This window comes from Saccopteryx bilineata, chromosome X (genome assembly GCF_036850765.1).
Source record: "Saccopteryx bilineata isolate mSacBil1 chromosome X, mSacBil1_pri_phased_curated, whole genome shotgun sequence".
Classification (NCBI taxonomy): domain Eukaryota; kingdom Metazoa; phylum Chordata; class Mammalia; order Chiroptera; family Emballonuridae; genus Saccopteryx; species Saccopteryx bilineata.
In genome coordinates, this window is record NC_089502.1 from 121,440,566 (window position 1) to 121,467,960 (window position 27,395).

The following is a 27,395-nucleotide window of genomic DNA, read 5'->3' on the forward strand; positions in this document are numbered from 1 at the left end:
AGATGGATGTAACAGAGGGAATCTGGTCATTTTTAATTTTTTTTTTATTTTTACTTTATTTATTCATTTTTTAGAGAGGAGAGAGACAGAGAGAGAGAAGGGGGGAGGAGCTGGAAACATCAACTCCCATATGTGCCTTGACCAGGCAAGCCCAGGGTTTCAAACCAGCGACCTCAGCATTTCTAGGTCGACGCTTTATCCACTGCGCCACCACAGGTCAGGTAATCTGGTCATTTTTAAAAAATAAAACATCATTCAGACGATTTATTTAAATATAAATAAAACGGAAATAATGTAAGTTACTTATTCTTTCTCTGCGGACTGGTACCAAATGGCCCATGGACCGGTACCGGTCTGCGGCCCCGGGGGTTGGGGACCACTGGGTTAGAGCATTGTCCCGAAGTGCAGAGGTTGCTGGTTCGATCCCCGGCACATACAGGAACATCTGTTCCTGACTCTCTCCTGCTCTCTTCCTTACTCTCATTAAAATTCAATAAAATAAACATTAAAAAAAAGACTGAAACATTGTGTAAGAGGCAAAAATGACAAATCTGAAGCTGTCTTACTTCAGGCACATTATGAGAAGGCAGAGTCCTTTGGAAAAGACAATAATGCCGGGAACAACAGAAGGCAGGAGGAAAAGAGGAAGACCGACAGTGAGATGGGTTGACTCCATATAAGAAGTCATAGTTCCTTCAGCTGAGCAGGGCTGTTGAGGACAGGACAGGACATTGTGGACACCTCTCATTCATAGGGTCTCCAGGAGTCAGAGCCGACTCAATGGCATGTAACACAAGTAAACACTACTAACAGCTTCTTATATGTCCTTCCAGCATGGGCCAATGTCCTAGCTCTATCTTCTTTTAAAAATAGAGAGGTAACACACACTCTCCTCTGCACCTTGCTTGCTCCTGGGTCTCAAATGTTTCCATGTGTCTAGACAATATCCTCATTCTTTTCTAAAGCTACACATTTTCTACTTTGTGGCTGCATCACAGTTTTTTTCATCTCCCTTTGATGGATGTTTTGGTGATGACTGAAACGAGTTGATACTTACTAAAGGGATACAGAGAGTGTGGTGTGTGCATACAGTGGAGGATTATTCAGCCTTAAGAAAGAAGAGCCTGACCAGGCAGTGGCGCAGTGGATAGAGCATCAGACTGAGATGCCGAGGACCCAGGTTCGAGACCCCAAGGTTGCCAGCTTGAGCGCAGGCTCACTAGCTTGGACCCAAGGTCGCTGGCTCGAGCAAGGGGTTATTGGTCTGCTCTAGCCCCACAGTCAAGGCACATATGAGAAAGCAATCAATGAACAACTAAGGTGTCTCAACGAAAAACTGATGATTGATTGATTGATGCTTCTCATCTCTCTCCGTACCTGCCTGTCAGTCCCTATCTCTGACTCTCTCTCTCTGTCTCTGTAAAAAAAAAAAAAAAAAAAAAAAAAAGAAAGAAGAAACTTCCCGCCCTAAAAGAAGGAACTCTTACCATTTCCAGCCATGTGGGTGGACCTGGAGTAAACTATGCTACATGGGAGCTATTCAATGAGTATAAAGTTACAGTTACACAGAACGAGTAAGTCCTACAGATTTGTTGTACGACATGGTGCCTACAGTTTACCGGACTGTGTACTTAAACATTTAAGAGGGTAGATCATGTGTTAAGCATTCTTAACCACACAGACATGCAAAAGAGCAAAGGGACACAAGGAATCTTTTGGAGGTGATGGATATATTTATTACTGTGATTGTGGTGACGGTATGATAGGTGTATATGCATAGGTCCAAACTCATCAAATTGCATACATTAAATATATACATTTTTCTATATATCAAATATGCCTCATTAAAGCCATAAAAATAATTTTAATACTTCTACTTATTATTAGGTAGACACTATGAGGTAAATACTACCTACTCTACTGTCAATGTTGTTAGTTTCTTTGCTATGCCATCTTTCATTTGGTGGTTTCTCCTAAATAGCTATCATTCTGCCTTCCCACATGATATAAAACACTCACAAACCAAAGCACTGAGCTTGGGGCACTTCAAAAGAAACACACTACAAATTCTAAGATATCAGTACAGAAGCAAAGATACATCACTACTTATTTTATCGATTATTGGAGAACAAAAATTTAAGGTGTTGGCTATTGAGCTGAGAGAACAATGGTATACTTGAGTCCACCGTCTAACCAGGTAGAGAAAAACAAGCACAGAATGAAACCAGGTCAGGATTATAGGCAAGACTCTATTGATAATGGCTGCTGACCTTGCCAGGGTATTTTCCCGATGCTGAAATGGGACAGTGTAGTCTGTTGTAATACAGTGATTGAGGTGCTTATCATTCCAGAAACTACTTCATTGGCTGTTGGTTTACTCTTCAGAATGTGCCCGATCAAGTGCTAACAGTCAAGTTTCTCATTTCCTAAACATCTTTTTAAATTTCATTTAGATCGAAATTATAGTCTGTAACTGAGAAATGCAAGTAAGAGTGAGGGGTTAATTTATTTTAAGTACATTTATCATGAAATATCAATGTGTACAATTTCAAACACTTATAAATAGTGCAATTTATAGAAAACTAATGTCATCTGAAAAGGATTTGAACAGTGATTTTCACAATATTTACAATGAACTTAACCTACCTCTGTAGAAACATGTTTAAAAGTACCTTGCCACAAACTTGTAATGTCATAGTACCTTTATATAATATGAATGTCACTGAAGTGGCAGCTGTATCAATAAAACCCAGCAGAGTCAACAGTTGAGAAACAGCACAATGAGAACTGCAAATCCGAGTTAGCATTAATTCCAAACAAACCAAAGCCTTTTATATTAACATATAAATATTTTTTTCATTTTCAGCACTGATAGAATAAAATAATTAGTAGACAGTATATTCTTGCTTGTAGTAAACAGCAGTGAACTTGAAAACATCTTTAAAATAGACATTTACAATGCTAGATTAGGCACACAAAATAATAAACATTTTGAGAAATTCCTGGTTTCATTGGAAGCCATTTCTACTAGTAAACCTTTTTTCATTGTCATGACAATAAGCAGAGGTAATTCTGTCATCCTAAATAGAAATCATAATTGCTTATCAGCAATTAATAACATATTTGGATGGCAAGTGACCTTGGCTTTATTCATTCCTAAGGGTTTTTTCTTAACTTTTAAATTTTTTGACCTCCCCTCTAAAGGATCTCAAATATGTTTAAAATTATGTCAGTGGAAAATAACTTTATATAGACTAGTACTTGTGTTTGAGAAGAATATTTACTGTAGTATTCTATAGTTTTTTTCCCCCTTTAGCATATATCCAGCTAAAAATATTGAATAAAAATGTAAGGTATAAGAAATGTAGTTGAAGTCACAATAAAAATATTTTCTTTTATTGACATAGAACATATACTTTAAATTTTAAATGTTGGCTCTTTAAGAAAAAGTTTCTCCTGGTAAATAATATGTATAACCATTGCCCAAAACATATACAGCTGTTTTCCCTAAAATATTTATACACATAGTGGTCCACTTAAGACCAGCCCCATTATAATCTACTGAATACAATGTGCTCTTAATTTATAAATGGGCTACCTTCAGTATATAAAATATATAGGCATGTATGTAATACATACAAAGTAAGAAATATAAAAAGAAAACAAAAGTGTTCTTTCCTAAGATCCAGACACAAATTCAGTGTAATTAGTGAGACCATGTAAAATGTATTCTTAATTTATAAATGGGTTACCCTCAGTATATAAAATATATAGGCATGTACATTATATATATAAAGTAAAAAATATAAAAAGGATAGATGGGGAAAAAAAGGAAAAAGTATCTTTCTCTATAAGACCCAGATAGCAATTCAGTGTAATTAGTGAGACCATGTAAAATGTCTGAAGAACTTCAGTTTTGGCAAATACTTTTCAGAAAAAGAGCTAAGCTAGGAGAGTACTAAATTTCCGTTTTTAGAATTTAGTAGAGGAGTCCATTGAAACATTCAGTGAAGATGCTTTGGTCTCCCTTCTATGCAGAAAAAAGGACGTTTGGGGGTCTGCTAACCGGAAACCCAAAGTCGCTCATTTCAGCCAGTTAGTGATAAGCCCTTGAGCAAGTGTGTGTCGTGCAGAGAATCAAATCCTGGCCCATCAGCCTCTGACTGTGCTTGAGGAGAGCTGTTGATGGACAGGATGTGGATTCTTCCTAGATCTTAGAGGAAACGGGGCAGGAAGTGATGGCAAAGGAGGGCTCAGCTCCCAAGGTGGCTGTCCAATCTTAACGGCTGGTTAAAAAACACACCAAATGTTTCTATAGCATTCTTTCTGCTGCATTTTCTTTATTTCAAGCCACAGGCCTACTTCAAGCGTCATGCAGCAAGTACTTATAAATAAAATCAAAGTCTATGAATAGTGTCATCACATTAGAGACAGAATCACTGGAGTCTCTTGTTAGATAAAGACTCACATTGCCTGATCAGGCGGTAGCGCAATGGATAGAGCGTCAGACTGGGATGCAGAAGACCCAGGTTCGAGACCCCGAGGTCGCCAGCTTGAGCGAGGGCTCATCTGCTTTGAGCAAAAGCTCACCAGCTTGAGCCCAACGTCCCTGGCTCGAGCAATTATTTATAGGACACCTAAAATAGGGGACAAAAACCATATATGTCAATAACAGCATACACACAATTTAAGAGTTAAAGCAATGAAGACTATTTAATCATTTTCAGAGTTAGAAATTTTATATGGTTTCTAAATATTGATTCACAGTTAAAAATGCAACAAATAGAACAGCCAATCCCAAAATTAGCACATATTAACACTGTTGCTAATTGTTTACCAAAGCAAACGATCCTGCTGTTCTCAAATCTCAGCAATAGTTAGCAACAGAGAACACAAAGATGGTAACCATATCCATTTTGGAAGCCTAGGTATTTGGAAACCGAATGTATCCTTCATCTTAGAGATATGCTCCATGTCTCAATTTCCAAAGAGACAGGGCCTTTACCAAATAGGAAACAGAGGGGCGAAAATTCAATGGAAATATTTAGCTGCACTCTTTCTTTCCTTTTCCAGATAATCATCATGCAGTTAAAACAAAAACAACAAAAACAAAAACAACCCCCCCCCAAAAAAAAACCCCTCAGGATACTGAAAAAAAAAATAACAGAAATTTCCCCCAAACAGCATATACGTTTCTTTACAAATTTAAATTACTCTTCTTCTGGGGAATATTTGGACCCTTCCATGAAGAAAATAGGTATCGGCTAATTTCCTATAGGTTTATATATACAGAAACTTTGTAAAAATGTAAAGCATTGGCCCTGGCCGGTTGGCTCAGCGGTAGAGCGTCGGCCTGGCATGCGGGGGGACCTGGGTTCGATTCCCGGCCAGGGCACATAGGAGAGGCGCCCATTTGCTTCTCCACCCCCCCCTCCTTCCTCTCTGTCTCTCTCTTCCCCTCCCGCAGCCAAGGCTCCATTGGAGCAAAGATGGCCCGGGCGCTGGGGATGGCTCCTTGGCCTCTGCCCCAGGTGCTGGAGTGGCTCTGGTCTCGGCAGAGCTATGCCCTGGAGGGGCAGAGCGACACCCCGGAGGGGCAGAGCATCACCCCCTGGTGGGCAGAGCGTCGCCCCCTGGTGGGCGTGCCGGGTGGATCCCGGTCGGGCGCATGCGGGAGTCTGTCTGTTTCTCCCCGTTTCCAGCTTCAGAAAAATACAAAAAAAAAAAAAAAAAAAAAAGTAAAGCATTAATACCCACATAAAGTATTGTTATTATGGAAGCAGAGGATTTGAACAAAATATGAAGAATACAGTAAAAGGTAATTTAGTTTTAAATTCTCATGCAAGTTACCCATGCTTTATCATTAATAAAAAGATAACCTAATGTTCTGCTGATACAAATAATTTTTATTCCATATTTATATAAAGCACCAAATGGATGCTGGCAAACTGAATTAAGGCTTGTCAGATTTCTACAAACAGATGTTTGCCCCGTATCAGTAAAGTTTAAAGTTTACATTTGAAACCCAGGTCATCATTTAATTAATTAAGAGAAATAATTGAACTGTTTCCCAAATCATGAAGACTTTAAAAACGTTTCAATTTCTTGGCAACATATGGAACAAGTTATTTCCATTAAACCGATAATTTGAAGAAAAATTGAGCTATCATCGGGAACAGCTTCCAAAATGATTATTATATTTAAATTAATATGTTATGCAACGTATGCCATCACATGCTGAGCGATTTTACTTTCATGAGACTATTCAGTAGAAGTTAAAGTGCAAAAATAATAGTCCAGCTTCTTTTTTTAATTAATAGTTCAGTTTTGGTAATTCAACCACAATTTACGTAATCATTTTACAAACTTCAGTTCATAGAATGTATTCTTTTAAGTAAAGCAAAAGGGACTAAAAATTTCCCCTTGTTTTAGAGTTTTACAGAAATTCTGCTAACATACTCTGGCCAAAGCTCTAACCAGAATTAAGTTCTTAAGCCATTCATAACAAATTTTGGTAGTCTGAGAAAACATCTTCTGTACATTTGAAAGCCAATATAATTAATGTCAAAAATTATACTTGAACATGCATCTATCACTCTGAAGGCCCTGTCATTCAGCATTAACAGTAGTATTTTCACTTTTGCTCAGAGCTGTAGTTGACAGCAGAATGTAGCCCCTCAAAGAAATTATATCTACTAAAAACAAAAGAGCTTAAACAGAGCCACAGTTCTTAATTCTGACTGTCACAGAAGATTAATTAATTAGACCTTTAATGGATTACCCAGGTTCCTAAGCACAGGAAGAATAAAAAACACTGAAAACTTTTTGCTGCATTACATACAAGTACATTAATGCTAACTAATAAAATTGTCTAATTTAAAGAGCAACTGACCTGAGATGTACCTTGCTCCGATTAACATTACCATGCTACTCATTACAAAAAAGCCCAAGGGCAGACTACAGAAGAGACTAGGGTCACCTGTGGCCATCCAAGTAGAAGAGATTCCAGTCAAGCAAACCAAAAGAGAGACACATAATTACAATATTTGTGTTAAGAATCACATGATAGCAAAACAAAATAAGTTATAATAATAGTATATTCATAAAAGCTAGCAAAGAGTTATTATTTCAAATCAAAATATAATCAATATTGAAGGCGTATGACAATTAACAAACAATACAGATAGCATGCCACAAGTAGCCAAGAACATAATGCATATAGAGACTGCACGCCTTCCACTGGCAAAGCCAAAGGAAGCTGATGGAGGACTTTTTTGGGAGGCTGTCAATTTTAGTTTTCTTGATTAACCCCCCCCCAAAGACATAAAATAAGCAATCCAATTCCTCCCAAATTTAAATTATAGATCCTTTGGCTATCAGAAGTTATATGAGCCTACTAAAAGTAAATTTCAAAGCCACTGGTTTCATTTTCTTTCTTTTTTTTTTTTTTAATTCATTTTAGAGAGGAGAGAGAAAGGGAGAGGGAGAGACAGAGAGGGAGAGAGAGAGAAGGGGGGAGGAGCTGGAAGCATCAACTCCCATATGTGCCTTGACCAGGCAAGCCCAGGGTTTCGAACCGGCGACCTCAGCATTTCCAGGTCGACGCTTTATCCACTGCACCACCACAGGTCAGGCTCATTTTCTTTTTTAAAATAGAATTATCTGTATAAGAAAATGCACTTGACTATTAAATTACTCTAATTTGAAAATTAAATTGTATTAATCTACATTCTAAAATATTGCCTAAGGACATGGTTGTTTTGATGTTTTCTAACAGAGTTTCAGAATAAAAAATTAAAAGAAAAAGGACATTAAGCTTATTTAGGAAAAAAACCCAGAAGCTTCAAGTAGGAACACCCAGGACTAAAAAATACAGATTAGCCCTGCCGGGTAGCTCAGTTGGTTAGAGTGTCGTCTAATACACCAAGGTTGCAGGCACGATGCCCAGCCAGGGCACATACAGGAACTGACCGATGAATGCATAAATACGTGAAATAACAAATCAATGTTTCTGTCTCTCTCAAATCAATTAAAAAAATTAAAAATACAGATCATACTGATCTGTTGTACTGGATTGTTCCAGAAGCTTCTTTTAAAAGTCAGATACATTAAAAATTATTTTAGGAGGTGGAGGCAAGAAAAAGTAATGCTAGCCTGACCAGGTGGTGGCACAGTAGATAGAGCATTGGACTGGGACACAAAGGACCTAGGTTCGAAACCCTGAGGTCGCCGGCTGGAGCATGGGCTCATCTGGATTGAGCGTGGGCTCACCAGCTTGAGGGCAGGCTCACCAGCTGGAGTGAGCGGTTGCTGGCTTGAGTGTGGGATCACAGGCATGATCCCATAGTCGCTGGCTTGAGCCCAAAGGTTGCTGGCTTAAAGCCCAAGGTCGCTGGCTTGAGCAAGGGGTCACTTGCTCTGCTGCAGCCCTCCGGTCAAGGCACATATGAGAAAGCAAGTAATGAACAACTAAGGTGCTGCAACAAAGAATTGATGCTTCTCATCTTTCTCCCTTCCTGTTTTTCTGTACCTATCTGTCCCTCTTCCTGTCTCTCTCTGTCTCTGTAACAAAAAAACAAAAAAAAAAAAGGAAAAAAAAAAGTGGTTCTAAACCCACTTTGGGGTTGGAAGGCCAGTTGTATTTCATTTATAAGCTCTTCTTCAGTAAAGTTTATATTTCAATATACTATTGGCCATTGTTCCATTCCAAATCTTGCATTTAGCAAATAATTAAAATATTATGCTATATTATAGGCCTGTTTAAGGCTGTTTAAAAGCACAGGCTTATTAAAGAAAGCTTAAGGCTGTTTATAACTAAATGGTTTACTTAAGCTGAATACTTTCTTACCTAAATGGTTTAAAAAATAGTCCTCTGTTTTCTCCTGAAAGCCATTCCTAATCTATTATGATACTTCTAATTTAGTATGCTTGGTACATTTCTTCCTCTCTTATTCCAATAAAATCCCATAACATACACTGGCTAAGAACTTCAAATCAGCTTAGGAAGTAGTAAAATATATTCTGAAATGAACATAGCTTTTGGTTGGTTCAGGTCATGGAGACGGCCCCCCAAAAAGGTAAAGTAAGACATTAAGAGAAACAAAACCCACAAAGGCTATAGCTGATTTTTTTCATTAAGCAGAAACTAGAAAAATAGAAGGAACTAGAAATAATTTTATTTTTATAAAACTAAGCTATAAATCAAAGTACTAGGAATAAACCAATTAGCAAAGATATGGGAGTGTGTGTGTGTGTGTGTGTGTGTGTATATATATATTAAATTAATAGGGATAACCAATCAAAGTACTAGGAATAAACCAATTAGCAAAGATATGGGAGTAATATATATATATAATTTATATATATAAATTATATATATATATCAACTTCATAATTTACATTTTATGTTTACAATTTTAAAATATTTTCAAAATGTTAGAAACTCTGGATCTATGATAATGCTTTTCTTCAGAGCAACTCTGCTAAGTATATATGGTCAGACACTTAAATAAGCTATTTAATATACTAAGACAAAGTGGCAGTAATAATGAAAACATAGTTACCACTTTCCGAAGCCTCAGTTGTAACCCAACCCATTGACTTCATCACAGCTTTCTTCCAGGTAGAATAACGAATTTCACTTTCTAGAAATAGAACATGGGAAAAACACACATGAAAGGCAGGTTACTGATATGTTCTAGTCATTCAACATTCTTGACAAATTGTTACACATATTGAACCGATGTGGGGCTTTACAAGAATTCACATTTGGTAGAATATGTTTGCTAGTGATGGCCAATGGCTGGGAGAGAAGCTTGTTCGGAAGTTGGAGGGGAAAGTCAGCATGGTCCAAAGGGTGATGGAGAAGGGGAGACAGGATGTCTGCTAAGACCAGGCCATTTGCAAGCACGTGGTGATGAATTAGAAAGGGGAATCTCTTCCCTGACTGGTGGTGGCACAGTGGATAGAGCATCAACCTGAGATGCTTAGGTCCCAGGTTCAAAACCCCAAGGTCACCGACTTGAGCACAGGATCATCTGGCTTGAGCACGGGGTCACCAGCCTGAGTGTGGGATCATAGACATAATCTCATGGTCACTAGACTGAGCCTGGAGGTTGCTGGCTTGAGGCCAAGGTCACTGGCTTGAGCAAGGAATCACTGGCTGGGCTGACGTCCCCCAGTCAAGGCAAGTATGAGAAGCAATCAATGAACACCTAAAGTGCTTCAACCACAAGTTGATGCTTCTCATCTTTCTTCCTTCCTGTCTCTTTCTCTCTCTCAAAAAAAGAGGGGGGATCTAATTTAATCTGATTTCTCTTTTTTATGGGATAGTGTAGTGAGTATTTGGGATACACGGAGGGTATGCTATAATGTGGAAAGACTAGAAAGAGAATTATTTTTGGTCCATTCAAAGGATTTAACAAGTATTGATTTCTTACAAGATTCAACCTGCATTCCCAGGAGACAGGATTTCTTTAAGGTGGAAATCCACCACAAGAGGACGAAAGAAAACTGGGCACTGGCGCATTCACACATGCACACTGCACTCCTAAGGAGAGGCAGCATGCAGATGCCGCCCTGCTTTCAGGCCCGCCAGCCTTTCGCAGCACCTGGAGGCTGCACTCCCGCAAGAAGCTGCTCAGACAGCACTCACTTCAGGGAGCCTTCCGCTGCCTCACTTCTGGCCTGCCCCCAGCTTCCCACGGCACCTCACAGACACCGCAGGCTATCAGCCGCCACAGGGGATCTGCATGGTTTTGCTGACCTCTCCCAGGATACCTGAGTCTCCTGAGGGACAAGGACTCGCTTTTTATTCCTCTCTCTATTCCCATGTAAGGACAGTTTCTGGTCTGTGGTCAGCTCTAAACAAATGTTTGTTGTAAGAATGAACTATCTACATCTAGGTGCCCATTCCTGTGTGTGTGTGTGTGTGTGTGTGTGTGTGTGTGTGTGTATGCATGCACGCATGCGCATGTGTTTTGTGAGGAGAGGAGGAGGCTGGCGAAGGGAAAGATGTCGATATACCTGATCAACTCGGGGCTAAGGCCTTAAAAACCACAAAGATGGTTCTCCTCAGGAGACAGTAATCCTTAACTCTGTGCACAAAACTTCCTTGATTTAGAGTCAGATTAGCATCTCAAGACTATATACTTGCTGTGACCATTATTTGCTTATTAAAAAGTTGATTTTTTTTTGCCGTGGTCGGGTTGCTCAATTGATTAGTGTATCACTTCCATATGCCAAGGTCATGGGTTTGATTCTCAGTCAGGGCACACGCAAGAGTCAACCAATGAATGCATCAATAAGTGGAACAAATCAATATTTCTGTCTCTCTCTCTCTCCCAAATCAATCAATAAAAATTTTTTAAATTGATTTTTTTTCAGCCATAGAAAAGATTTTGAACTTCATATTTGAACTTCATCTTCATTAGCTATTAGAGAAATGCAAATCAAAACTATAATGAGATACTACCTCACACCTGTTAGACTAGCTATTATCAACAAGACAGGTAATAACAAATGTTGGAGAGGCTGTGGAGAAAAAGGAACCCTCATCCAGTGTTGGTGGGAATGTAAAGTAATACAACCATTATGGAAGAAAGTATGGTGGTTCCTCAAAAAATTAAAAATAGAGTTACCATATGACCCAGCAATCCCTCTACTGGGTATATACCTCCCAAAACTCAAAAACACTGGTATGTAAAGACATATACAGCCCCATGTTCATTACAGCATTGTTCACAGTGGCCAAGACATGGACACAACCAAAAAACCCTTCAATAGAAGACTGGATAAAGAAGATGTGGTACATATACACTATGGAATACTACTCAGCCATAAGAAATGTTGACATCGGATCATTTACAACAACATGGGTAGACCTTGATATCATTATACTGAGTGAAATAAGTAAATCAGAAAAAACTAGGAACTATATGATTCCATACATAGGTGGGACATAAAAATGAAACTCAGGGACATGGACAAGAGTGGGGTGGTTACGGGGAAGGGGGAGGAGAGGGAGGAAGGGGGGGAGGGGTGGAGCACAAAGAAAACCAGATAGAAGGTGACAGAAGACTGTATGACTTTGGGTGATGGGTATGCAACATAATCAAATGTCAGAATAACCTGGAGATGTTTTCTCTGAACCTATGTACCCTAATTTATCAATGTCACCTCATTCAAATTAATAATTAAAAAAACAAAACTAAACAAAACAAAAAAAAGAAAAAAAAATTGAAGTTCATATTTTATCCAATATATAAAAGTGAAAACTTATTTCCAGACAGAATATCAGAGTTTGAAACATGTTTCTACATTAAGGTACATGCTGTAGTGTCTGACTATAAAATCATTAGTATTACAATGCATTCTCTTGTATATGGAAAAGAATGAATTAAATTAATAAGCGCTGGCACAGTCTTCCAGAAACTTAAAAATGCATTTGAAGCTTATTTCTGAATAGCTCAAAATTCATTCCAATGCTATTTCAAGCATAGGTTTTTAGAAGTTATAAAACCAAATTTAATATATATAAAAACCTTATTTTTATACTCACATTTGTTTCAATTAGAGTAGCATTCCTACACTATTTTAATAAAGGTGTTGGTGAGACCTTTGGCCTTAGTTTAGTTAGGAAGTGAATAAGACATTTAATCCTCATTTATTTAAACTGTTGCTGCTTTTGTCTGGCTGTTTTGTCTGCTGAGCTTAAAAATGAGCAGAATGTCCCTTAGCGCAATCATGTCCTAAAACTGAGCCACTGGCACCAAAGATGATCCCGGGTAGACATTAGGGTGGGTGGCTGCTACATCGTCCTTCTCCCTTTAAAAAAAGGCTATTCGAACAAGCTAGAACTGACAGTGTGGCAGTGTTATCCTCCTACACAAAAGGACTGGAGAAGTGTGAACTGTAAAAATGCAATTCTAGAAGACCTTTTTATAAGGAGCGATTTCTCTCATCCAAACTAAGTGCAGCCCAACATGCTTAAGAGCCAAACCGGAAACAGTACAACTTGCTGCTGTACTCAGTTCCTTAGCTTATGAATAACCAGAAAGGCAAGCTCTCTCTCACTGAGCCTGTGTTCACAGTATATCATGAAAGGTTTCAATCTTTAAAATGTACCCTCAGCATTGATCTGAGGTTCGAAGCGTTCCATCGTGACGGCTGACAGATCATCGGGCTCCAGACTCCAAACGCCAACTCCTTCTGCAGCCCCCGCTGCCATGGCGGCTCCTAGAGCAGTTGTTTCCGGCATGGAGGGTTTCACTGAGAGAGGAGAGGTACATCAACAACGGTGTATTTATTTAGTTAGTTATTTTTTATGTATGTCTAAAAACCCAGTTCTTCCAAAAGATGCTTTAGTCTGAGAAGGCAAAGGTAAGAAGGTTTACTAACCTACTGGGATATAGAGAATGTCTGCTTGTAGCTGCATAAGAATTTTGTTGTTGGTCATGCCCCCGTCTACCTGCAGGTGACTGAGTGGGATTCCACAGTCGCGGTTCATGGCATCCAAAATCTTAAATAAACCAACGCAATGAACATAATTAAACTACTTCATAGTGACATGCCTGCAGACGGCCCTCATTGGTCTGGTCACAATCAACCTTTTCTCTCTCTACACCTCTGTACTCACCCTCGTATCCTGCCAAACCAAACCATTCTATTTTCTACTCGGCTTTCCCGCCTTGATGCCTGCTAGTGCTACTTCATTTGCCTAATATGTGCCACTGAACATCTACCCCAACCATAAAGCTCCCAGTGCGTGGCAGATGACAGGAGCTCCGAGGGTCATGTGAGTCTGACCTGTGGTGGCGCAGGATAAAGCGAGGACCTGGAATGCTGAGGTTGCCCCGGGCTCGCCCGGTCAAGGCACATATGAGAAGCAACTACCATGAGTTGATGCTTCCCGCTCCTCCCCTCCCCCACTTCTCTCTCTCTCACCTCTCTCTAAAGTCAATAAATAAAACCTTAAAAAAAAAGAAGGTAATGCGAGCCGGGAAAAGAACAAAAACTTATATTTATTAGATTAGTGTTTAGGCAGGTTTAATTTTTAAAAAGTATTTAATAAATTCATTAAGTATTCAATCAATTTCTGATACTCATAAGTAATTTGTTAAGAATGATAAAAGCCAATGAGGTATAAAATAATAAGTCCATATTTATTACCTCTCGAGTTTGGAAACAAACAGCTTCTAATGCAGCAAAAGCAATATGGCATTTGTTGGTGAACTGAGTGAGCCCACAGATGATCCTAAAAATACAAAGTTTTTTAAGGTCAGGGTGATAGGAAATGAGTCATCAGTCTGAAATGTTTTAAATATAGAAAAGTTGAATTTGGTAGATAGAAATGTGCAGGGAGAAAAATAGACATTAAAAAAACAAAGAAGAGTGGACATAAACATTAAGTAGTATAGAAAGTTCTTGTGGTCCAAAATCCTGCATCCATGTATGAAAAAGTTCATGATCATCCCTGGCCAGTTGACTCAGTGGACAAAGTGTCGTCCTGGTGCACCGAGGTCACGTGTTCGATCCCCAGTCAAGGCACGGATGAGAAGCAATCAATGAGAACACAACTAAATGGAACAACAAAGTGGAACAGCGAGTTGATGCTTCTCTCCCTCCCTCCCCCAAATCAATGGGAAAAGTAAGGAAAAAAAAAAAGAAAGAAAAAGGTCATGATCCATCGGAATAGATGACAAAAATATAAAACCAGATAAATCAGCATTGATCTAGACAATGTCCTTTTGATACATAACTTGCAGATGTCTTGAAGATAAAAGATAACACTAACATGAGTATGGACATGGCTTATTGTTAGATGACTTATAACTTCTGGGAGATTAAAGGTTAAGAAATTATACTCTTCAAATTAAAAAGGTTTCCTCAACACTTTAAAAGTATTTGAAAATAGATAGGAAACTACTGATTAATAAGTTATTAGACCCATAAAAGCATAACTTATTTTTAATTCTTACCCTCTTGCACTGGGCTCCCAGTAAGGTGCATATAACCCTGAAAATGCTGGGACGAAATAGCAGCCATAAGAAGTACCTACTTCTTTAGCAAGTTTTTCTAACATTAAAAAAAAGAAAAACAAAAACAAAAATCATTCTATATCCACTTATTTTAGTCAATAAACACATCTATTTTTTTTTTAAAAATTAGGATGAGGCTTTTGGTTTCTTATGCATTAGTACAACAAAATGTTCCTGAGTATGGCACTGTGCTAGGAGTAACCAAAATAAATTGCCCCACATTGAATACCACCACTAACATGTAACCCAGCCCCCAAAATAAAAGGACTGGATTAGTTTCGTTGAGCTATTTTAACTCATTTCCACTGTTTTTAAGGTGGCTGACTAAAAGATGAAGAAGTCGCCTCCAGTGCATTCCTACTCAGAAATGTGTTCCTCATTATCTTACCTTCGGGCAAAATTAAACAAGTTAGATGAAAAAGTGGACGGGTGAGTTCAAAATAATGATTCATAAACTGAAATAGCCATATTAGTACTTAAATTATAGGTGCTGGAGTTTTAATGCCCACTCTGATAAGATTTAAAGTTCTTTTTCATCAGATAAATTTAACTGGACTACTTCGCCTGAAGGTTCTGGTCATCTTCGGTGTTCAATTTTACACTTGGGTAATTTTTATGCCCTACCTTTCCAGTTTATTAATAACCACCACTAAATATATCAATTTGTTGTTTTATAAATCTTCACAAAATAGTCTTTTACATATAAATCAAACTCATAATAGGGATCCATATAATTTAATGTCATGTATGGGGCAAGAGCATTAGTCCTAACAGACTGCAATGGTAAAATATTAAAAAATATTCAGTATTGATATTCTAAGCCTTTGTTAGAACTTACTCACCAATTTCATCTGAGGTTTTGATAATTCCAAGATTGTCTCTTAGCCAGCGAATAACAGCACCGGCTATAGCTACAGAACCCTATGGGAAAAAAAGGAATCCAAGAAAAATATATGTTACCACTATAAAAAGTTTTATTGCTCCAAAAATGTTTTATTGCTCATATTCTGTGTATGACACTACCAGATGAATAAAATTCAAAAGTTTCAGCTTTGGGACTTGTACAAATATAAACTAGGTCTAACACAAACGTAGTTTTATCTAGGTCATTATAGAAGTTCTTCATGAGACAGGGAAAAGAGAAGCTTTCAGCACACCCTTGGATCTATGTGTTGAGCAGTCTGCTTCTAGTACAAGTGTTCTATTTGTTGCTAAGCAACTGAGGTATATTAATCACCTAGAATACATTCCCATATTAAGCACAAGATTATTGGGAGGGGCCACGGTAGAAGTTTTTTTCAAGTCTGTTTCTCATATTTAACAGTATATTAAATCAAAGAACAACAGAAAAGTTGGCAAAGAAGATAACTATGGTCTGGCCTGTGATGGCGCAGTGGATAAAGCATCAGCCTGGAACGCTGAGGTCGCCAGTTCGAAACCCTGAGCTCGTCCCAGGTCAGGGCACATACGACAAGCAATCAATGAACAACTAAAGTGAAGCAACTATGAGTTGACACTTCTTGCACATGACCCTCTGGGAAAGGTGCACACAACACACAAGCCTAATAGGTTGTACTCTAATAAAATAGAAATGAGAGGGTATAAAGAAGAATAAATTAAATAATAACAGAACAAAAGGAATAAATTATTTAAAAACTAGACAAATAGCCTGGAAAATGAAAGGCTAAGAAACAGGCTACGGGAAGATTGAATTAAAAATAATAAATCCCTGGCTGGAAAGCGTGGTTGGTTAGAGCATTGTTCCGATACGCAAGGGTTGTGGGTTCGATCACTGGTCAAGGCACATACAGGAACGTATTGATGTTTCCTTCTCTCCCTCTCCCTTCTTCTCTCTCTAATATCAATCAATAAATTTTTAAAAACTTCTAAAAAATAAAATAAATTCTAAAAAGTAATCAAGTAGACCTGATGTAATGTCATCGCAGGCAAACATACTTTTCCTCAAATGTTCCTTGACATGAATGCCACTGCTATGAATAGTATAAATATAAAGTATCATATTTCCCCATGTATAAGACACTCCCATGTATAACATGCACCTTAATTTTGGGGTCCGAAATTTGAAAAAAAAAAGTATTACATAGAGTTATTGAACTCAAGTTTTATTCATCAGAAAAATTCATACAACTCCTCATCTGCGCGAAGAAGCGGGGAATGCAAGTAAAAAACCCACTACCACCACTGTGTAAGACACACCCAGTTTTTAGACCCCAAATATTACAAAAAAGGGTACGTCTTATACATGGGGAAATACGGTAGATATTTCAGGATGCGGTGATTTTTATCTTACCCAACAGTTACAGTTAAAATCAGTAGGTGTGGAGAAAAATTATGTAAAATTAAGATTACCCTTGAATTGCTTAAAATCATCCATTAGGCATAGTAAACAGTTTTATGTATGCTATAGTAAGAAGTATCTCTACATACATGTTAGACTGTACTTAATTTGTATAAGATATCAAATGTAAAATCTCAGGCTATAGCTTTTTTTTTTTTTTTTGAGACAGAGAGAGAGTCAGAGAGAGGGATAGACAGACAGGAATGGAGGGATGAGAAGCATCAATCATTAGTTTTTTGTTGCGTGTTGGGACACCTTAGTTGTTAATTGATTGCTTTCTCATATGTGCCTTGACCGCAGGTCTTCAGCAGACCGAGTAACCCCTTGCTCGAGCCAGCAACCTTGGGTCCAAGCTGGTGAGCTTTTGCTCAAACCAGATGAGTCTGCGCTCAAGCTGGCGACCTCGGGGTCTTGAACCTGGGTCCTTCGCATCCCAGTTCGATGCTCTATCCACTGCGCCACTGCCCAGTCAGGCTATAGCTTTTTTTTTAGTGCACACACAAGAGAGAGACAAAGACAAAAAGAGACAGAAGCAGAGACAGGGAGAAAGATGAGAAACATCAACTTGTAGTTGCGTCACTTTAGTTGTCCATTGATTGCTTTCTCATATGTGCCTTGATCGGGGGGTGGGGCTCCAGCTGAGCCAGTGACCCCTTGCTCAAGCCAGCGCCCTTGGGCTTATGCCAGCGACCATGGGGTTATGCCTATGATCCTACACTCAGGCCGGTAACCCTGTGCTCAAGCTAGTGAGCCCACACTTAGGCTGGATGAGCCTGTGCTCAAGCTGGAGACTTCAGGGTTTCAAATCAGGTACCTTGACGTCAGTCCCAGGTCAACACTGTCCACTGTGCCACCACCTGTTCAGGGAGTCTATAGCATTTTTAATAGCATAGAAAACAGAAAAGGAGCACAGAGTTGAATTGGGGGAGCATTATTTTTGAAACATAATCTATATCATTAATATTTCAGTAACAAGTTAGGGAATTAAAATTAAAAGCATCTATTGCTCAGAAAGTATACTTTCTATGAAAATACATTACAGAAGCCCACATACAATGTTTATAGGCTGTGGCAGACAGACTGTTAACTCAAGTGGCCTCCAGGATCCCTTCCTCCTGGTGCTCATACCCTTGCATAATCCCCTCCCCTTGAACATGATGGGACATATAACTTGCTTCCAATCAATAGCTCATGTCAAAGGTGATGGGAGGTACTTGATTATGTTGCATAAGAATATCATGCCGCCTGACCGGGCGGTGGTGCAGTGGATAGAGCGTCAGACTGGGATGCGAGAGACCCAGGTTCGAGACCCCGAGGTCGCCAGTTTGAGCACGGGCTCATCTGGTTTGAGCAAAAGCTCACCAGCTTGGACCCAAGGTCACTGGCTCGAGCAAGGGGTTAATCGGTCTGTTGAAGGCCCCTGGTCAAGGCATATATGAGAAAGCAATCAATGAACAACTAAAGTGTCGCAACGAAAAACTGATGATTGATGCTTCTCATCTCTCTCTGTTCCTGTCTGTCCCTGTCTATCCCTCTCTCTGACTCTCTCTCTGTCTCTGTAAAAAAAAAAAAAATTGGCCCTGGTCGGTTGGCTCAGCGGTAGAGCGTCAGCCTGCCGTGCGGGGGACCCGGGTTCGATTCCCGGCCAGGGCACATAGGAGAAGCGCCCATTTGCTTCTCCACCCCTGCCCCCCCTCCTTCCTCTCTGTCTCTCTTTTCCCCCTCCTGCAGCCAAGGCTCCATTGGAGCAAAGATGGCCCGGGCGCTGGGGATGGCTCCTTGGCCTCTGCCCCAGGCGCTAGAGTGGCTCTGGTCGCAGCAGAGCGATGCCCCGGAGGGGCAGAGCATCGCCCCCTGGTGGGCAGAGCGTCGCCCCTGGTGGGTGTGCTGGGTGGATCCCGGTGGGGCGCATGCGGGAGTCTGTCTGACTGTCTCTCCCCGTTTCCAGCTTCAGAAAAATACAAAAATAAATAAATAAATAAATAAAAATAAATAAATAAAGGAAAAAGAATATCATGCCTGTTTCCTGGACTCTCTCCCTCCTTTCCTGACTTTGAGGAAGCCGAGGGTCATGTTAACAGTGTTCAGGTCAAAAGGGACTACAGGTGGCCTCTAGGAACAGAGGGCAGCCTATGGCCGACAGCTAGCAAGAAACTGAAGCCCTCAGTGCTACTACTGCAAGGCACTGAATTTGGCCAGTAACCTGAGTGCGGCTGGAAGAGGACGGAGCTGCATATGAGCCTGCAATCCACAGCCAGCACCTTGGTTGCTGCCTGAGCAGAGGACCCAGCTAAGCTGTGCCTGGCTCCTAACCCATGGAAACTGAGATAATAAATAAATGGCCATGGTTTTAAGCCACTTCTATTTGTGGTGTGGTAATATTGTACAGGTTTTTGTGTTTATTTGTTTGTTTGTTTTCGTTAGTGTGAGAGAGATAGACAGGGACAGACAGACAGGAAGGGAGAGGGATGAGAAGCATCAATTCTTTGTTGCGGCTCCTTAGTACATTGATTGCTTTCTCATATGTGCCTTGACCGGGGGGCTCCAGCTGAGCCAGTGACTCCTTGCTCAAGCCAGCAATCAAGGGGTCATGTCTATGATCTCATGCTCAAGCCAGTGACCTCTGGGTTTTGAACCTGGGTCCTCTGTGTCCCAGGCTGACACTCTATCCACTGTACTACCACCTGGTCAGTCTGTGGTAGTATTGTTAAGAGCCAAAATTAAGTAATATATAGGCTTATACCTAAAATGGGATAGCTGGCTCCAGAAAATTGAAAAACTAAAAAGAAAATCTTAACACTGTAATCATAAAGCACACAAAAGAAGAGATTGGAGAAAAGACATTTAAAAGAATCAATGGGGGAAGACACAGGGAACCTTCTTTGAAGTTCATATTTAAGTAGACAAAAATGGTGTAGCATAGGGTTTGGTATGTAAAGACTATTTAGTGAGTGTCTACTACACGTCAGCCAGCTGGGATGCAGAGGTGAAGGAGACAGACAAGTTCCCTGGCCTCACGGTATTTATATCCTAGTGACAGAATACAGAACACAAAAGTCTCAAACCCTAAATAAACTCAAATTCATAGTCTTATTAAAGGCCTCAAAAGGATTCTGTTTTGTGAAATAATATTTAGGAAAAGATGAGCAAGGAGAGGGAAGTACAGACCTTCGGGAACACAGAGCACTACGAATAGACAGCAGAGGGAAAGCAGAATTACTCAACCGCCCTAATTTGCTTCAGTCTTTTCCGCCACTAAGAAAAACTTTCCAACTAGAAAGAGCGAGACCAATTTAAGCGGTTAAATATAAATGTAAAATCTTAGAGCTAGTGGAGGATCGATCATGTGACCCAATTCCTTTTCACCGAGAATGAAAACAGGAACTTAGAGATGTTACCACATCAGGCCTAGATGAATCACATGCCGGGGGTAGAGATGAAAAAGAAGATGTTCACTTCAACGGAGATGGTGAGTTTGCACTTTAAAAATCCCCTCTGTTCTAAACACAGATGATTACAGGCAAAATGTGAAAAGAGAAAACCTGAAATAACACATGATGGCTCAAATACAGAATTGTGTCGATGTGGACAGACTCAGACATGCCTGACTGGGCGGGACTTGGAGTCATAGCACGATGGGTTCTGATTCATTTCTCTGTATGTGTCAGGGAGCAGGAGTGATGGTGGGAAATACTCTCATGGAGGGAAGGGATCCAACATGTTTTGTGTAAGACAAGGCATAGAATCGGCAGTGCTTGAAGCCAGCGGCTAGGTGGCGCTCTCCCACCACTGTAGGGACGCTCGCACACAAGCAATTGAATACAGCTTAATGGGAGAAAGGAAGTGAAAATTCCAAAATACAAGAAGAAATCTATTATTAAGAAAGACGCCAGTGCTCGCTTCAGCAGCACATATACTAAAGAAAGACGTCAGCCAACAAAACTTAACAGCTGGAATAGAATTCAATCCAGTCTGACAAAGACTTTAAAATAGTATGTGCTAAAAAAAATAAGTATGTGCTAAAAGTAATCAAAGAGATAAATGGAAAGGTATGACTTCCATTAAAAAATTCATGAAATTATAAATAAAAAACAACAACAGAGAAGTAGAACAAAATAAGGTCGATGTGAAAAATAACCAAGCCTGATCAGTCAGTGGCACAGTAGATGGAGCGTCGGACTGGGATGCAGAGGACCCAGGTTCGAGACCCCGAGGTCGCCAGCTTGAGCACAGGCTCATCTGGTTTGAGCAAAGCTCACCAGCTTGGACCCAAGGTCGCTGGGTCGAGCAAGGGGTTACTCGGTCTGCTGAAGGCCTGCGGTCAAGGCACATATGAGAAAGTAATCAATGAACAACTAAAGTGCTGCAACGAAAAACTAATGATTGATGCTTCTCATCTCTCTCCGTTCCTGTCTATCTGTCCCTATCTATCCCTCTCTCTGACTCTCTCTGTCTCTGTAAAAAAAAAAAAAAAACAATTAAAAAATCCCAGGAAGCCCTGGCTGGTTGGCTCAGTGGTAGAGCATTGGCCTGGCGTGCGGAAGTCCCGGGTTCGATTCCCGGCCAGGGCACACAGGAGAAGCACCCATCTGCTTCTCCACCCCTCCCCCTCTCCTTCCTCTCTGTCTCTCTCTTCCCCTCCTGCAGCCAAGACTCCATTGGAGCAAAGATGGCCAGGGCGCTGGGGATAGCTCCGTGGCCTCTGCCTCAGGCACTAGAATGGCTCTGCTTGCAACAGAGCATCGCCCCGGATGGGCGGAGCATCACCCCCTGGTGGGCATGCTGGGTGGATCCCGGTTGGGCACATGCGGGAGTCTGTCTGACTGCCTCCCCATTTCCAGCTTCAGAAAAATACAAAAAAAAAAAATCAAAAAAAAATCCCAGGAATGAAATTACTGAGTAAAGTAAAAAAAAAAAAAAAAAAAATGTAATAGATAGGGCCAATTGTAGAATAGACGATGAGTAAATTAGTGTTCTCATACACTGCTGGTGGTATTTTCATATGGTAATGAAAAGGAATGAAACAGTAGCTATATTTAACAACATGGATGAATCTCACAAATACAATACTTAGTGAAACAAGCCAGATCAAAGAATATATATTGTATGACTCAGTCTCTCTTGGTTTCTTCTATTTCTTACATTTTTAATATATTTATATAGTATATTAAAAAATTGCAAAACTAAACTATAGTGCTTAAGGTTGCACATTTAAATGTTAGCACTATAAAGAAAAGTAAGAAAATGTTCTAAAGCTATGTATGTTGTCAGATGGGTATGAGATTTATTGGGATAATCACTTGGTAAATTATATAATGTCAACTCACTGGGGTGTACACCTGAAACTAATATAATATTGTATGTCAACTGTAGTTGAAAAATAAAAAATGATTTAAATAAAAAAAGAAGAGTAAGGAAGTGAATATAATACAAGTCAGGGCCGTGGTTGCCTCGGGGGCAGGAGGAGGCTGTGATTAGAGGGCAGGTAATGGGCTCCTGAGTGTTGACAGTGCTGTTTCCTGATGTGGGTGAGCTTATACGGATCTTCTCTTTATAGTAATTGGTTAGCTGTACACGATAGTTCATGAAAAAAGGTTTTGTTTCATTTTATTTGTTTTAAAGAGAGAATCTGAAAATGTAAGGTAGATGCTGAGAAACTCACCAGGAATATAGCACAGAGAAACAAAGAGATTAGAAAAATATAATAGGATAGTTAAGAGACAGGGAAGGTGGGGCTGAAAGGTTTTAATGTCTATACAATAGCAAGTTCAGAAGAGAATGGTGGTAATGGTAGAAGCAATATTTGAAGAAATAATTGCTAAGACTTTTCCAGAATTGTAGACTTGTATTGAAATACCTAACAGGATAAGTAAAAATAAATCCAAACCCAAGTACATCCTAGTAAAACTACAGAACATCAATGATAAAAAGATAATGTTAACTCCCAGACACTAAATAAGATTATCTACAAAGGAACCACAGTTCGATCAGAGCAGCAGAGGTCTCAGCAGCATCAAAAATGGCCAGAAGGGATGTAGGGCAAACAACTGTTAATTTAAGATTTATTAACCCATGCCAGAGAGAGCACAAAATAAAGATAAACGTAAGAAGAAAAGCTTTACTAGCCCAGACTCTTATGAATACAATTTACTATTGACTGAAAAGAAAATAGCATGAATTATTGCATGTTTAAGAAAAGGGGCAGCCTGACCAGGTGGTGGCGCAGTGGATACAGTGTTGGCCTGGGACACTGAGGACCCAGGTTTGAAACCCTGAGTCACTGGCTAGACTACGGGGTCACTGGCTTAGCTGGAGCCCCTGGTCAAGGCACATATGAGAAAACAATCAATGAACAACTAAGGTGCCACAACTATGAGTTGATGCTTTTCATCTGTCTCCCTTCCTATTGTCAGTCTCTCTATCTCTCTCTCTTTCTAAAAAACAAAGAAGAAAAAGAGGGAAATGAAAACTAAACACAACATGATCACTGCTAGAGGTGGTGGGGGGAAAGTATTTGAGGTCCACATCATGGCTGGGAGCTTAAAGATACTAAACTTTAAACACTCTTAAGAAAATATGCAATTTGGCCTGACCTGTGGTGGCGCAGTGGATAAAGCATCGACCTGGAAATGCTGAGGTCGCCGGTTCGAAACCCTGGGCTTGCTTGATCAAGGCACATATGGGAGCTGATGCTTCCAGCTCCTCCCCCCTTCTCTCTCTCTGTCTCTCCTCTCTCTCTCTCCCTCTGTCTCTCCCTCTCCTCTCTAAAATGAATGAATAAATAAAAAAAATTAAAAAAAAAGAAAATATGCAATTAAATAATACCTTAAAAATTTAAAGGCACTACAAAAGAAAAAAGCCAAAACAACAACAAAATTAGAAATGCATTTTATTGCTTCCCAATCAGCAGAGGGAGAATAAGAGACTAAAAACAAAGATGGAGAGCTATCGTTTCAGCTTTTAAAAGGGGTAGAAAATAAAGTTTTACTACCTCCAATCTCTACGCCTAACAATAATCTGTCAAATTAATGACCCGAGTAGCGAATATATGCTTTGTAAGCACAGAAAAAAGCAGCAGTGTGACCAAGCATAATAAGCAGCAACTTATCGAGAAAGTTTTACCAATCTGGCTTTGTTCCCTGCCCTCTGTTTTCGATTTGCTTTAAAAAATGTCTGTTAATTTAAAAAAATATTAGAAGATATGGAAAAGAAAATCTTATACTGTTGTTTTTTTAAAATTTTTAGTTAGAAAATTAAATTTAATAGGGTGACACTGATCAGTAGAAGTAATCTATCTTGTTAATGCTGGTGTGTTTGTGCGCATGTGCGCGTGTGTGCGTGGTGGCGGTGGGGTTGGCTGAGTTGCTAGGGTAGTAGTCTAAGGAAGGACATCTGGGGGGCGCTGTGAGAGGGTCACTGCACTTGGGAGGCTGCAGTTCTGAAATCCAGATTTACAAGGACGGAGAAGGCACAGTGGGGTGGTCTACGCATCTACACTTTGAAGCCCGATAACCTGGGTATTTGCCTCCTGGATCAGTTACTTACTAGCTGTCAAAAATTACCTTCGCTAACTGAGTCCAATTTCACTGGTCTATTTTCAGATTCCTCGTGTGCAAAACAAGGGGAGGGCAGGGTGTCACAAAACCTGTTGTCATCTAATCTGTTGTCCCTCTGAGCTTTAAAATGTTAGGAATCGAAACAAAATTCCATGAAGTAAAACAAATCAGAAAGCATATGCTTGTTAAGTCTCCAGAGGAGACAAAACTGGAAGTGTAACAGAATAGGTAAAAAAGAATTAGGCCCTGGCCCGGTAGCTCGGTTGATAGAGCATCATCTGGAAGAGCAGATTGCTGGTTCGATCCTCGGTTGGGGCACATATAGGAGAAGATTAATGTTTCTCTCTCTCTCTCTCTCTCCCCCTTTCTCTATCTCTGAAATGAATAAAATAAATATTAAAAGAATTTGGTGTGTGTCAGCACAGGCTGAAATCATTATGAAATTTAACAGGGAGAAACAAAGACGTGAATTCAGAGTCGCACAAGGTCTGTGCAAATATAGAATGGAGCAGACTTGGCTTGACAGTGATTCATTTGGAAAAGTGTTACATATTTAACACGTGCTCCTGGAGCCAATGAGATGGTGAGGTTATCAGACGAAACTAATGAGTTTTCAGGCTAGAGCAACCGAAGCAGTGTTCATGGTCAGAGGTGCCCAGATCACTCCAGTGAGTATAGTTCAGGTTGCATGTGGAATACCCTATTCTGTTCTAGAAGACACTGGCAAGCTGGAAAGCATCTAATAAAGGCAGCCCAGAACTAAAGAGTATTTTGAAATCAGGTGACATGAGGGCATGAGAAAGTTTAGCCTAGAGTAGGAAGACCCAGAAAACCCGACACTGCCTCCTAGCATTTGAATGCTCTTGACAGCCGACCTAGGTCCGAAGGTTAGTAAGAAGCAGTTTTTGGTGCTATCTTCAAGCAGGAGTTGGAAGGATATGGACAAGGGATGGAAGGGAAGACTGTTCATGTTGGGGATGGAAGGAAAGCTAACGCCAGGTGACCTGTGTCCCTCAGGCCCTTTCCAGGTCTAAGGCATCTATAATTCTAAATGACTGGTTGCCTCCCTTGTAAGAAAAAAAGAGAGTAGCTTACTATTATTGGTTATAGGTACCACATAGTCAACGTGCCTAATGTTGTACTAAGTACTTTCCATGGGGGAAACAGAGAGAGAAAGGGCTTCTTCTGAGAAGTATTAGGATACCTTTAATATACAGACCAAGTGTTTCACAAATGCTCCTATTATCCAAAAGGGGTTGGGGCAGAGGTTACAGTGCTTATATAGGGAGAGGACAAGAAACACCCTAAATAAACTAAAATTCCTCATGCTCTAGGCTTAACAACTAATAAAATGTTTGAACTAAAAAGAAGTCTAGCCTGACCTGTGGGGGCGCAGTGGATAAAGCGTGGACCTGGAACACTGAGGTCGCTGGTTTGAAACCCCGGGCTGGTCCAGCTAAGGCACATACAAGAAGCAACTACTATGAGTTGATGCTTCCCACTCCTCCCCTACCCCCCTGCCTTTTTCTTTCTCGCTCTCCTCTCTCTAAAATCTATAAATAAAATCTTTTAAAAAGAGAAAACTAGAAAACAATTCTAACACTTTTGAGCAAATTATTATTAGATATTCCAGGAAACAAGGCTCAGTAAGTTTTCAGATCATACAATATTTGTTTGTTTCAAAATTTGCAGATTACAAGGGAGCCATTTAAAATTAATTGTAAAGAAATGCCTTTAAGAATTGCATCTGATTTACCTGACCAGGTGGTGGCACAGTGGATAGAGCATCAGACTGAGATGCAGAGGATCCAGGTTCGAAACCCCGAGCTTGCTGGTTTGAGCGCAGGCTCACCAGCTTGAGCGTGGGGTCACTGGCTTGAGCATGGGATTATAGACATGACCCCATGGTCGCTGACTTGAGCCCAAAGGTCACTGGCTTGAAGCCCAGGGTCGCTGTCTTGAGCCCAAGGTCTCTGGCTTGAGCAAGGGGTCACTTGTTCTGCTGTAGTCCCCCGGTCAAGTCACATACGAGAAAGCAATCAATGAACAACTAAGCAGCTGCAACAAAGCATTAATGTTTCTCATCTTCCTCCCTTCCTGTCTGTCTGTCCCTCTCTCTGTCTCTGTCACCAAAAAAAAAAAAAAGTATGGTATCTGATTTTACAAGGAGTACTGCTTCTTTGACTCCTGAAGTCAATATTTCTAATGTTTTCAATATAAACTTAGACTTAGGCTGACATATTCCTACTAGATTTTACAAACATGTTTTAAAACAAGTGCTTTCAGTGAAAGTGGCCTAAATCCTCTCACTCCCTTTGCCGCATCAAAGCACGACACAATGACTGTTACGGAGACACATGCAGGCATGCTCTGCCCGTGGAGCCCAGTGTTTCTCCTGGGAGCACGAGGGCACTGTGGTTCCAAAAAACAGAATTTTCAAGC

The 27,395-nt window shown here is 40.1% G+C and overlaps 1 protein-coding gene and 1 non-coding gene across 4 annotated transcripts in view; one reads left to right on the forward strand and one right to left on the reverse strand.

Moving 5' to 3' along the window:
- Positions 1-1,711: 1,711 nt before the first annotated feature.
- Positions 1,712-27,395, reverse strand: part of GK (glycerol kinase) — an 80,879-nt gene continuing 55,195 nt past the window's right edge. For 2 of the 3 annotated variants that reach the window (XM_066248764.1, XM_066248765.1), the window contains 8 exons: positions 15,881-15,959; positions 14,979-15,075; positions 14,170-14,254; positions 13,399-13,519; positions 13,126-13,269; positions 9,564-9,644; positions 6,893-6,979; positions 1,712-4,637 (listed from right to left, as the gene is read on the reverse strand). In XM_066248764.1, the coding sequence (XP_066104861.1) occupies positions 4,627-4,637; positions 6,893-6,979; positions 9,564-9,644; positions 13,126-13,269; positions 13,399-13,519; positions 14,170-14,254; positions 14,979-15,075; positions 15,881-15,959 (705 nt within the window). In that variant the 3' untranslated portion in view covers positions 1,712-4,626. The remainder of the gene's footprint in view (positions 4,638-6,892; positions 6,980-9,563; positions 9,645-13,125; positions 13,270-13,398; positions 13,520-14,169; positions 14,255-14,978; positions 15,076-15,880; positions 15,960-27,395) is intronic. The other variant, XM_066248766.1, reaches the window with a different exon arrangement.
- Positions 18,975-19,050, forward strand: TRNAG-GCC (transfer RNA glycine (anticodon GCC)). The gene has a single exon. It is a non-coding gene; the product is annotated as a tRNA-Gly (tRNA).